Raw genomic sequence first — 13,493 nt, forward strand, 5'->3', positions numbered from 1 at the left:
ACAGCTAACATGAGCTAACGGCTAACATGACAATGTCATTGAATTTTATCAACATAAACTATTTTTAAGAACTGAAAACAGCATCATTTCATCTCCTTTGTGTCGGACTGAACGCGCAGAAGAAGCTTGTTCTATAACGAGGAGGAAACTGAAGAAACTGAAGTTACCTCCTCGGCCGTTAGCTTGCGCTAGCGTGCACAGGGCTACAAGCAGTAAACATACAGACGACCTCCTGCAGGGAGTGAGAGCTTCTGTTGGCGATGACCTGAGGAGGAGGGGCCATGTTTGAAGCTACTGATGCTAACTGCAGCTAATTTTAGTGAATCCCACACAGATGATGTTTTACCTTGTGATACAGCTGTTTCCATATATAAGATTCTGAGTTTAAACCTTACAGCAGTCTGGAGATCAGCAGAACGATGTCATAGCAGCAATAAAGCTTCCCATTGTAAGTGCAATGTGCCCCGTGTGAACGTTACAGACGGAGAAGCGGCTTCATGAACGCGAGAGAAAAGAATTCAGTTCAACCAGAGTGAAACAGATTTGTGTTAATTGGTTTTGTTAGTCATCAGTTTTGTTAGACGTGTCTGTCGAGGCGGTCGGGGCCCAGCAGTGCAATCCCCTTGCAGATTCACTGAGGACTGACAGATCCCTCCCCCTTACCCTCAATCTCCACACTGATTGGCTCCGAGTCAGGTGACCCTTGTTCCCCCACGGAGGGAGGGCCATCAGGACCTGTACCTCTTTCAGGGTCACCTGCCTCCTTTGGGAATGCCGCCCCATGAAAGGTTGTGCTGGCGCTTGTGGGTGTGGTCTTCCCTGTGGTTGTAACGAGGAGGGAGGAAGGAGGTGGAGGAGGTGAAGAAGGAGGAGGAGGAGGAGGAGGAGGAAGGGGGGGGGAAGGGGGGCAACAGAGTGAGTGATTAGTGAAATGTGAATCAGCCGGGAGAATCAACTTCAGAGAAATGAGGGTGAGTTCCTGAGTGGGAAGAAAACCGTCACCCTGTTAACACACAGACTCAGTGATGATGGTGAGAAACACGATGAGCACACAGAGCAGAATATAAATCAGCCATCGCTTCCCTGCAGACACACACACACACACACACACACACACACACACACACCACACACACATACACACACACAGTGAAGCGGAGGGCTGCTTCATCGCCTGCACGAGTTAAAGCCTCAGGTCGGACACGCCCAGTCAGTAAAGTCTGGACACGCCCCTGTTGTTTCTCTCTTCTTATCACCTCACCAAATAAACGATTTGTGACTCAGAGATTTTGCAGATCGTCAAAGACAAAACCAATAACTTGTATAAATGTCACGGGGCTGCTTTTTAGCCAAGTGTTGTGCAGATTTAGTGCATGTAACTACATTGGAGGAGAACTTGATGCTCTTAAATCACTCTTCAATTCTGGTTCTGCACCCCCCCCCCCCCCCCCCCCCCCTTTAACTCGAAGCCCAGTGAGGACTCCTCCGCGTCCACTCTGCTAAGTGTTTTCACAGATAACTCGAAATAGATGCGTTCAGCTGATGTCTTTTTTTTTTTTTTTTTTAATCGCAGCTCTTTTTCCACTACCTCACACGAGTCGATGTGTTTCGCAGGAAACTTTGTCACCTTGAGGCGGCCGAGCAGCGAACGTTCTGACGACCACATTTGGAAACGTTTCAAACATATGCCCAGAAACACGCTGGGCGTGAGCAGCCGCAGGCCTCGTATTATCAGGCATTTAACTGGATGACAAACTCCTCATCTTGATTGCATTATTAGCTCTCTGTTCTGTCCTTGAGGTCCAGCGAGCAGCATGTTGCTGTTGGCTTTGGCTCCTGCACTAATAAGCCAGCCATAATGTTAGCATTCTGCAGATCTCACACCCAGACATTTGGAGGAAAAGGGGGCTTGTTCTCTCTCTCTCTCTCTCTCACTGCGAGCCAGTTGACTGTGTTCACTCTGAATGAGGTGCCCCGTCAGTTCACCATCTGCGCCCAGCAAATTAAAACCGGACTCCAGGGGGTGTTTGGCCCTGGCAGCTCGGATGAAGAGCTCCAGGACTTCATCAGTACTTCAATTTATCACGATTTGGTTTGTCAGAGAGCAGGATCACATTGTTCCCTGTTACTGTTGATAGAGTGCAGAATAAAGCATTTGTCTCACAGCCTTCCCTCGTCTGGCTGCGATTGTTCGGGGAAGTGGAAGAGAGAGAGAGCTGCCTTTGGAGCTCCTGTGTGTAACAGCTTTGTTCGGCATATGGACAGTTTTATTGTCGAGGAAAGCTGATAATTGATCTTCAGTGCGGGGACTTAAAAGGCTTTTTGTGCGAGAAAAAACAAACAAACAAACACACACACACACACGCACACACACACACTGGAAAAAAACAACAGAGACAGAATCTGACTGCGTGCTGAGAACTTCAAACAGTGCAGCGAAGCATCATGGGTGTGCAGAGAGCCCCTGCAGGATTAAACAGGAGCGCTGCTGCAGACTGAGGGGGGGGTTCGTCCAGCAGGGGGGCTCTGTGGAGGTCCAGGGCCGAAGCCTTCAGCAGACAGAGCTGCCTCTGTTCTGGGTGCAGGATGGATGGTTCTGCTTAGCAGTAATGGCCGACTTTGTCCAGCGTGATGGACTCAGTTCTGGTTCTAATCACCGCGTCGGATCAACCAGTGCCATTAGCTCCCCCTGCGTCCCGATGACGGAGGGCTCTGAGGACTCTTACTAACTTCTCATGAAGTGAGGGAGCGGCCTTTAGTTGTGTAGATAAAAGCAACTTTGTGTGGCCAGCAGCCATCTTCTCGAAAATGACCGGTTTGTGTTTGAGAATATATCTGAACACCCGCTCTTCAATCTTATCGGAGCGCCGACCAGCGAGGCAGCGTTTCTATTTCTATTCCAGCCATGCCAGGGGCCGAGCAGTGTGGCCAGCGGGGAGTAATGGGACGTGACAGGGATGATGATCCGTCTTGATACAGGGCATTAGGCAGTATAGCCAGCGGAGCTCCTGGTCCATCAAAGGACTGACGCTTCAGACAATGGCTTCAATGTTTTAGCTGTCAGGCCGGCCGAGAGGGAGAGGCGGCTCCGGCCATTCAGCTGCCTCCATGAAATATTCTGCAACCTCCTACGTCGTGAAGTGCAAAAACATTTACCTTGGAGGCACACGACTGAATAAATCTCTTCTCCCCTCGACACAACCCAGAACATCAAGAACTAGCATGTCGTCTAAATGCATTCACGAACGTAACATGATGTTTAAAATAACACTGCTCAGGCAACGTTTTAATCTCTCATAAGACATCTGAGTCAGGCTGTTTAACAGAATTCAAAAAGAATAAAAGCTGCAGAAGCTGAGGATCAAATATTGAAATCTGGTAGCTGGAGTTGTTTATCAGAGGAGGTCAGGTACGCTGAATCCTGGTATCCAATCAAAGCCTCCAGTTTGTGCTGCTTCAAACCTGTGAGGAGGATTATGTTTACTTTGATCAGGATTATCCAGACCCAAGAGCGGACTGGAGTCAGACCAGATCTGTTGGGATGTAGAGTAATGTAGTGTAATTATGGTGCCAACTTCACCAGCTCAGCCGGCTTATCGCTCACATCACAGGACTCCAACTGAACTGATGCAAACACGAGCTAAACACCCTGGGTACAAAAACACAGACCTTAAAGGTCACAGCTCCTCCTCCTCTTCATCCAGAGTAAATGTTGTTGTAAATCCACTCTGATCCTGTATTTGATCATGTCTATAAACCCCTTATTTCAGCCCTGCTCAGAACAGGCTGTTTCTGTGTCTGTAGCTTTAAATATGTTAATGAGCTGTCTGGCCACGCCCCCTCTCTGGAAGGGCTCGGGTGTACTCGCTGCTTTCTGGCTCCATGTCCTATTGTTTACGGTGAGAAGGCAGACTCAGAGGGCAGAACAAACACCTAGCTGTGGGAGGGGCTACTGCCCTTTGTGATGTCATGAAGGGAACATCAGAAGACGGAGAGGATGGACTTTTCACATCACTGGGAACCTTTAAATCTATATGTGACCTTTAAAGCTCCTCCTTTAATCAACACAAACCATATAAGTGTGTTGTTTATTCTTCTCCTGTTCCCTCATTGGTCAGTTTGCTCTCGCTCAGAGGTTCCCTCAAAGACGCTGATAGATAAAACAAGAAAAGATATCAACACGATCACTGACCATACGCTGAATCGAGCGGCGTGTTCTGCCTGCGGGTGGTCGCCAGCACGTCTGGAGAAAAAACAAAGAGATTCAAGCCGACATCAGTGTGTTTCAGAACATATCTTAAACATGCAAAAAAAACAAAAACAAACAAGAGCTATAAAAACCTTTCATGTCAAAACTTTATGTGACATGAAAACGCGTCTGTGAGCGAACGCTTAATGAGCACAGATAGATTGAGAGCAGTATTTCAGCAGGGAGACAGACAGCTCTTCAAGTTTTCTTCAGCGTGAACTGAACGCTGCCCTCGCTGAAATAAATACATGGTACTGCTCCAGATGTGCCTTCGCTCGCTCTCACATTGAGATCTGATAACAGCCAATAGGCTGTTTCTCTTCTCCGGTTCTTTATTGCTTATGCAAATGAGCGAGAAGAAATGAATGTTTAAATCTCACCGTGGCAGGTATCAGGGTGCTGATGGTAGCCGTTCTCCACATCCTGTTCAAACCCGCCTCTAAAGAGAGAAACACACACACACACACACACACACACAAAAACAAAGAGACACATCAGCACATTTGCATAAATCATTTCCACGACTGTTTGTTTCCTAACAAAGCACCTCGCCCAGTCGGCCCTGAATTGCTCCTGTAGATGAGGCCCGCTCAGAGACGGGGGAAGTAAAAGTGATGCGGCAGAATGTAATTTGTTCAGTGTCAGGCCGAGGTCACAAACTCTGTGTCCTTCAGTTTTTTTACCAGACTGGAGCCGTGAGGAGAGAAAACCCACCCTTGGATCGCCTCTCAAGGTCGCACATCATCAGTGTGGAGGCGTTTAGCAGAGTCCTGGAGTTCGTTTGTGTCCTCACATCCCCCTCGTCCTGTCTCCTATACTTCCTCATCTTCTCTTATTCTTACTGCACCCAGCTCATTCAGGCTACCCTGGGTCAAATTGGCACCTTTAGTTTGTCTGCTCCGCCTCGAACGCCTTGCCGTGTGATTGTAAGAACAGTCCCAAGGTGGAGTCGACTAAACCTGTTATTTACCACCGATACTTCCCCTGATGAAGCACCTGCAGAGCTAATGGCACGGGGGCGATTCAGCCATCAGGCGTCTATGAGGACAGATTCACCACTAAACTGGAGAGTGTTGGATTAAAAAATGATTTATGCTTCTGTTACAACCCAGCTTGATTACTGTAATGAACTTTCTACGAGGTCTGCAGTAAAAAAAAGAGACCGGAGCTCGTTAAAACGGAGAGCATTAGTCAAGCATTAGCTGCTCCGCTCTGGATTCATGGTACCTTTAGAATCACTGTGAGGACCTGCTGTTTATGTACCACACTGTAAGAATAGATATAATGTGTGTGTGTGTGTGTGTGTGTGTGTGTGTGTGTGTGTGTGTGTGTGTGTGTGTGTGTGTGTGTGTGCAAATTAGAGATTTTGGTGGGAAAGTCGAGGTTTGCAGATTCACGTTGATGTGAACATGGAAGCTGCAGCAATCAACTAATTTCACTATTAAGCTCTCCTGAGCTGGTGGGGGGTTCAGTGCTTTGCTCAAGAGCACCTCAGCACTGCTCAGGAAGGGAACCAATTTCCCGACTTGGTCCGTAATGCGACTTGTCCCTGCAGCGTTCAGCGCCTTCAGCAGGGCGTCAGCTGTGATGTTTCTGTCACCATGACGACCAGAGTAGCTCAGTAACAAGAACAGATTGATATTGATTAGATGGACAGTTTGGATGGTCGCCCCGTCTCCATCCTCTTCGTGCATTCATCACGCTTGACAACCTTTGGCACATTTGTGTAGCGCAGAAAGATCGCTTGAAGAAAACAGAAACTTCTCCTCGGAGTATCCCGCCATTTCAAACTCGCTCTTTTGCAACCCGAGTCGTCGGCGTTCTCCCGTCGAAGCGCTCTTCCAAAATCGCCAAGAAAGAAACCCAATCTGACAAACATTGATTTTCTGCTGCTCTGAAGAAAATGTGCCAACGATTGATACACTCTTATCCCGCCAATATGCGCTCCATCTTTCACCTTCGAGTCAATCAGAAATCAAAGTCTCATCCAGCAGCGCGCCTTCCAACGGGCCGAGTAATTGATTGAGATCGAGCCGGCGCACGGTGGAGCGGAAACCTTTTCGAACCGCGTCGAGCTTCACATCGATGCCAACAATCTTCCCACACTTAGCGAGTAGCGCGCAGCGAGCTAAAACAGACTCGGGCTCGTGCAGCTCATAAAAATACCAGCGTGGCGATCCAGCGTGCACACACGCCTACTCCATCACAAACCAATTAGTTCCTTATATAACCTAAACACAAACCTACAGCTCACACAGACTTCAAGCACGCAGTCTTCCAGCAAACGTCTTTAATTAGCAAAAAACAACTTCTCACATCCCACACAGACACGAGGAAAACACACACCATCTCTTACACCCATTTTTAGATTCCTCTCCACACAAACACACTTTGAAGCTTCAGAGTAAAAACAGAGACGTTCAAATTGGCCAGAAAACCAGATAACGGCTCTCAGCTCGCAGAACTCATCTCCTCAGTATCTTCAGTGTTCGTTAGAGCGGCGTGTCTGCTTTTGAGCCGTGTGTGTGTGTGTGTGTGTGTGTGTGTGTGTGAAACCTGCACAAACACGCAGCAGGTGAACTAAGGACTCGCTGTCTTACTCTAAACCACGGATGTCTTGTTTACTGTACGGTCCTTGGTGTTTCAAAGGAGGGGAGAAAATGATCAAAAACCAACACGCCAGGCTGCTGCTCGTCGATGCTGCGCACGGATTCATACAGGATGCTTTTTTTTTTTATATATGCAACATTTTAAATATCAAAGGGATACATCTGGGATAAATGTGTTTTTTCTTCAGGTGCAGGAAAGAAAGACCACGTGGGGCTGAGTAGCGTCACACCCGTCATAGTCCATGACAACACGGGGAAGTTAAAGGAGACGGTCGAGTGGGGCTAAAACAAAGTAGCTTGTAGCTTCAGTGTTTAGCCTAGCTCTCAGACTGTAGCTTCAGTGTTTAGCCTAGCTCTCAGACTGTAGCTTCAGTGTTTAGCCTAGCTCTGCATGGGTCTGTAAACCTCTCTCCATGTTTCAAAAGCATCTCCAAAATGTTTTAAAAAAGGGAAAATGGAATCTCAGGAAAGTTCAGCAGAGATGGAGAAAAGTATTGAAAAAGACTCGACGTGACAGCTTGACAGTGCAGCTCACTCCTCTGCTTCATTTTCATCACGCTGCCACTCGGCTCCTCTTCACCAGGAAAAATAAATAAATACCAACGAATAAAAAAAAAAAAAAAAAAGGAAGTTTCAGGATGTCAGTACTGACAAAAAAAAAAACTAACTAATTAAAAGAGAGAAACAAAGCAGCGATGAGTGCGTGTTAATATCATCATTTTAATACAGGTGTTGTATTACTAACACACGTTAGTAATGTGTGTGACGGGGTGTTAGCTCATCACCTGGCCCGGGCGCCAGTGATATTTCTTTGTTCAATATTTCAGTATTTTCAGGGTTATTTTGCATCATTGTTATTCCTGTAGTTACTTGTTTGTATGTTTAATGATTTAAAGGCTCTACAGGGTCACGTCTGGTCCGGTCCACATCCTCCCTCTCTACGCCGTCACCTCTCCTGTTCTGCCTTCATGCATTTAACAACACTGGGTTAAAAAAAAAAAAAAAAAAAAAAAGGTAACAAATACACAAATTCATCGGCAACATTTTTGTACTGAGAACATTTCTCAGCTTGCGGTGCTGAAGAGTTTTATTTTCGTTGCCATGGTAACGAAACGGATTACCACGTGACGGTCTGGTGACATCCCTAACTGGAGGACTGCTTCCCCTCGTGTACTGAAGGGAATTAGAGCTTGTCAGAGTTTGTTAACTAGCATGATGACAGGTCACCTTTAAGTCTGAAAAAAAAAAAAAAAAAGACTTGTCGCCCCTCTTCACCATAATTGACCTTCACTGCCGCTTCATGAATAAACAGTCAAAAACGTCACCGTCGGGAAAATAATTCACTTTGTACTGCTTAGCTTTCCAAACACAAAGAGCCGCCTGCTGTCACAAATCAACATCTGTCGGCTTTTCGGGGGTTGGTTCCCATCATGCATCTGGCTCAGTCACACTAACACAGTCTGGACAAACTGCACCAACAAAAATGATTCACAAGTTGGATTCCCAGCTGCTGTTTAAGGCTCTTTCCATCTGCTGTGGAAGTTTTAGCTGTGATCATTATTTGTAAATTGGCATTGATAACAAGCGACTGTGCTGCGAGTGGCACCGTGTTCATTTCACTCAGCGACTCAGAGGATGAAGCGTTCTGGCTGGAAGGCCTTCCATGTAAATGAGAGATGTGTTGGCTCGACTTGAAATAACATGCAACATCCATGTATTTAGTGAAAATGAGAATCTGCAGAGCAAATGAACACCTGCAGATGGAAATCCACCAACAGGAGAAAAAAGACTGGAGTTGCATGAAAACACATTTGTTTCCTATGAAAAGTTTTGCAGTCTGGCTCCTTTAAAAGTCACTTTAAAGGACCGGGGATGGGAGCGGGTCATGTGTGCAGCCAGCCTCTAGTGGACACTCCAGGAACTGCAGCAACTAGATTTTTTTCACGCTCGTACCAAAAACATTTTATTTTTCTTGACGTTACATTTGAACACATCATGAATCCATCCTGGCTAACCTTCAACTTTAAGGTGCTTCAAACTGCACACCTCAGCTGATCCTGATCAGGACTCTCCTCTCTCGTCCCTCTCTCTCTCTCTCTCTCTCTCTCGCTGTCTTTTGTTTTGGCAACAGTAATCATGTCAAATGCACTCCAGATGACACCTAATCCAAAGTATGAGGAAGACAGAAAGAGTGAAAGAGAAGAGGTGTGTGTGACTCCTCTCTTATCCCCTGGATCAGTCACAAATTCAAATGTATGCCAGGACTGAAGGAACAAAAGAGAGACAGGCGGACGATGAAGAGGAGAGAGAGAGAGAGAGAGAGAGAGAGAGAGAGAGAAGCTGCTTCATCTCAAACTCTGGTCCGAGTCTCTGTGTTGCAAGATTCATGTCATCTCTCCTCTTTCACCATTCTGGACTCACCTCCTTTCAATTAAACAGAAATCCTGCGTATAAAGATATCTCTCCTGATTTAAAGGCCACACAGACGTTCTCAGCCTGAAGTTTCTTCTCCTGCCTTTTAAAAGACCTAAATGTAAAACAGATGTGGAATCACTCCGATAAAATCCACTCTCCGTTTCCTCCCACTTTTTTCCCCTCAGCTCAACCCTCGTTGGTCCTCTAATCCATCTCTCTTAACATCTTTTTCTTGTTCTTTAGATTCCTCTTCTCTCCAAGTTTCCATCTCATCCCTCCTTCCTTCGTTCACCCTCCTCTCCTCTTGTTTCCTTTTGTTCCCTTCCTCTGTTTTCACGTCTCTCTCTCTCTCTCTCTCTGGTCGGGGGGGATTTATGGTCGAGAGTGGACGGGATATTTTGGCCGATCGCTCCTGCACGCTAAACATCGACTCATAAATCAAACCTCAGCGAGCAGCTTGGAGCGCTCTGCCTGCGTGAAACCACATCGGCACTTCCTCTTTCTCTCTCTCTCTCTCTCTGACGTGAAAAAGGACCTCTGGAAAACAGCCACGAAGCCTCGACCTCCAACCATAAACCTTAGCCGAACTGAAAGACGACCTCAAACGTTTTTAAATCCTCAAACCCACAAGAGGAGTTTTTAACTGCTTAAGATGCACACTCATATACATATTATAATAAAGGCTGACCGTGTCTTAGATGTTATTTTCATGTGAGGAGGTGTCACATAGAGTCTGACTGAGAGCACAAACACACTTTTATTGTTTGTCGTAAACAGGAAGCAGGTTGAGATTTACTGGACCGGACAAAATCAGCGTAGTGCTTTGTCCACAGGGGGGCGCCAGAATCCACACAAACCAAACGATTCTCACAGTAGCTTTAAAATGATCGTAAAATAATCACATATTTAATAAACAAAAACATATCTTCATCCTTTATCGATACAGCTTTTCCTGTTCGGATCGCTGGAGCCAATCCCAGCTGTCAATGAACGAGAGGCGGGGCAACACACCAATCACAGGGCTGACATGCAGAGACAGACAACCAGCCCAACTCACACCTACGGACACGTTAGAGTCAGCAGGTAACCAGCGTGTGATTGGACTGTGGGAGGAAGCCGGAGAGAAGCCACGCCATGCACGGGGAGAACACGCTGACTCAATGCTACCTGCTAAAACACAGCACATATTCATGGGTCCTAAACCTCCACTGACAAACATTATAAGTTGCATGTGTGCATGTGCTTCTCTTTAATACATAAGACAGGAGCGAGCTGCGGAGCTGCAGACCAGAGCATGAGTCAGCAGGTTTTAAAGGTTGACTCCAGAGAGAGTGTGACATTAGCTGTTTTGATGCTAATTCTATTAGCTAGATGAAGGTATTTTCCATTCTGTGTTAGCATAAAGCTAATGAACGGAGATGTGCATTCAGTCTGAAAGTCCTCGTCTCTGGTTCTTCTTATCTTTACAAAAATCAAACTGTAAAAACTGCATGTTGTGGTTTGTCTGCTTGCTACATGTTTGGACGGGCACGGAGACGTCAAGGAGTCGTGTAGTCACTGTCAGATCGCCAGACGACCAGCTGCTTCCAGTTTTATGAAGCTGTCTGGCTGCTGGTTCGTCCGGCCAGATGAAACTCCAGGAAAACACATCGACTGGCCGAGGAACTGGAGAGAAGGGAAGACAGCCAACACTCGCCTTCAAAGAAAACACCTGAACGCACCGCAAAAGACCAGAAGCATTTAAGAACCAGGAAACGTGCACGCCACATGCACGACCACAAGAGGCAAAAAAGAAACGTGCATCTGAAAAGAAACAGACATCCCATTAGCCTCTGTGTGTGCAGGGCAGGTGAGTAATACGACCGGGTGGTCAAGCAGGAGATATGCAATAACTCCAGGTCTGCACATTCACAGAACAGTCGAGTGTGTGTGTGTGTGTGTGTGTGTGTGTGTGTGTGTGTGTGTGTGGGAACACTCCACACTCACTGTAAACAACCAATGTACATACAAAGGTGGGAGGGTAAAAACCCCCTGTGAGGTGATTTAGAAACAGGCTGTTCATCACGCACAGACCTTGGCTCTCAGACACACGGGACCCCTCTAACTGCCTCCTCCCCCTCCCGTCTCTCCGTCTACCTATTCATGCATCCAAACATCCGTCCATCCCTCCGAGCCCTCATCCATCTCTCGGCTGTGCGCCGCAGTGTGATTGAAACACACGCGGCTGAGCATCGCGTCGATTTTCACGGCGCGGAGAGAAAAACAATGTAAGAGGAGCAATTTATAGAACGAATGACTCATCTGTGGCCGCCGCGTACGTCAACCTGAGACGCTGTTACGATTTAGCCTCTGCAGCGCAGGGACGGATTTGAGTTTTTGTTGAATAATTCACAGCTCTGCTTTCAATGTGTACATGGAGACACCTGTACAGGACAGGCACGGAAAACTGACCACTTTTACAGTCAAAGTCAAGGGGGGGTCAGGAGCCGGTTATCCAGCTGTTATTGGGTGAGAGGACGGGTACGCTCTGATCACCAGCCAATCACAGGGCTGACATACAGAGACAAGTACATTGGCACCAATCTATCAAAGAGCAGCTAGCTTTAGCTTTAGCTCGTCCAGTAGTAATCATGTATGCATGCTGTATGCAGCAGGTCATTGACTCCAGGCTGCCGTTTTAGGTCCTGCTTGAATGTGAATGTAGACGGAGGAAAAGTTCCCATGATGCAGTTCTCTTCATGAAGGTCGATCGTGTCCAAACGCTCTCCTCCAGTTTACACAAATGAGTTCGTAACTTATCTTCTACTTTCCTCATCGACTCGTCTCTCTCACCGCTCCAGCTCCGACCTCCTGCCCCCCCTCCCCCCCCCCCCAATGTAAAAACCGATAACATAGAGTTTTTAATTTGTGGACATTCAACACGTTCCAGTGAGAAAACAAGATGGATGCATGCTGCGGCTGAGCTTTTATGAAACGGTGCAGATATTCATCATGTCGACGTTGTCCACTCGTCTGATTCTAGATTAGCTATTGATTAAATTAGTGTGTCGCCCGTCGCAGCAGTGCGTGCACAGCCGGCTCGAACCTTACGAGAGGGAGCAGATATGAAAATGATTGCGTCTGCTACAGGTTATTGACTGTGTTGAGAATGTGTCCGCTGTGACTGTGAGTTAGAGAACTAATAAAGTCTTAATAAAGCCGTGTCCACCCCAAGTCAACAGCAGCGCAGCTCAGTAATTAGTGCAACTTCATCCAGAGAAGAGTTACCGGATAAATCCTCCCGCTGAAGTGTTTCATTAAAAAAACAGAAACGTGCACGCCTGCGTCCCTCGTTGGGTCACGATTGGAGAGCTGTTTGTTAAACGAGGCATCAACAACCAATCAGGAATCAGACGAGACAGGAAACAGCTGCTACGATGAGCAGAGACGAGTCCGTCGACTGGCTGCCATCTTTTCCCCGAGGGGGGGGGGATTCTGGTTTTAATCATGTTTCTCGTTCACGGACATGAAAACACCCGCATGCACAATCACTTCAGTTCCACTGCCCGCTTCCATCGCTGCCCTAACCCTAACCTGATAACTGCTCTCATATCTGGCAAACCCAGGGGCGTCCAAAACGGCCTTCAAAGCCCCGCCTACCTTCTCTGGTCCAATCAGATCCAGAGCATTCAGGAGCAGAATCTAAAGTTAGAAGGAGGACATACTGCATAAAAACATCTACAAAATGCCACCGAATCAGACATTTTAAAGCCGCAAAAATCCCCCGAAAAAGTCGTGAAAAAGCTCGTGGAGGGAGCCGAGGAAGAATCTCAGCTGTCTAACTTTATTTGGTTTTCACTTCCTTCCACTGAGCCTTTAAACCCACTCACAGCGTCGTTCCAGCAGCTCCACACAGTGTGTTTTATTATTTAAAGAAGAGCAGCACAAACAGCCTCGCTGAAACATTGTTATCGTCCCCAAAATGTACACAAATGTAAACAGTGAGCGTGCGGCGCCCGGAGCTGCAGACACCACAACACTTCCACGTCTGCTTATTCAAAGACACATCATGATGTTTGTAAGCGAGAGAGAAACCAGGAAGTGTCTTCTAATAACGTGTCAGAGCGTCCGAGCTGCACGCCACGATGAACGTCTGAGTCCGGCAATGTCAAGTCAGCAGTCACATGACCTCCACTCAGCGCTGATGTGTGTAATGGCGGCTGCTGCGGTGTCATGATGTG

The 13,493-nt window shown here is 47.0% G+C and overlaps 1 protein-coding gene across 3 annotated transcripts in view; it reads right to left on the bottom strand.

The window, feature by feature from the left end:
- sema6cb (semaphorin 6Cb) overlaps nucleotides 1-13,493 on the bottom strand; it is a 41,597-nt gene that overhangs the window by 14,309 nt on the left and 13,795 nt on the right. Inside the window, exons 10-12 of one of the 3 annotated variants that reach the window (XM_079344500.1) lie at nucleotides 4,630-4,688; nucleotides 4,193-4,243; nucleotides 742-819 (exon numbers count right to left, since the gene is read on the bottom strand). In XM_079344500.1, the coding sequence (XP_079200626.1) occupies nucleotides 742-819; nucleotides 4,193-4,243; nucleotides 4,630-4,688 (188 nt within the window). Of the gene's footprint in view, nucleotides 1-663; nucleotides 820-4,192; nucleotides 4,244-4,629; nucleotides 4,689-13,493 lie in introns of all 3 variants that reach the window. The other 2 variants (XM_079344499.1, XM_079344501.1) reach the window with 2 other exon arrangements.

This window comes from Symphodus melops (genome assembly GCF_947650265.1).
Source record: "Symphodus melops genome assembly, chromosome: 5".
Taxonomy (NCBI): Eukaryota; Metazoa; Chordata; class Actinopteri; order Labriformes; family Labridae; genus Symphodus; species Symphodus melops.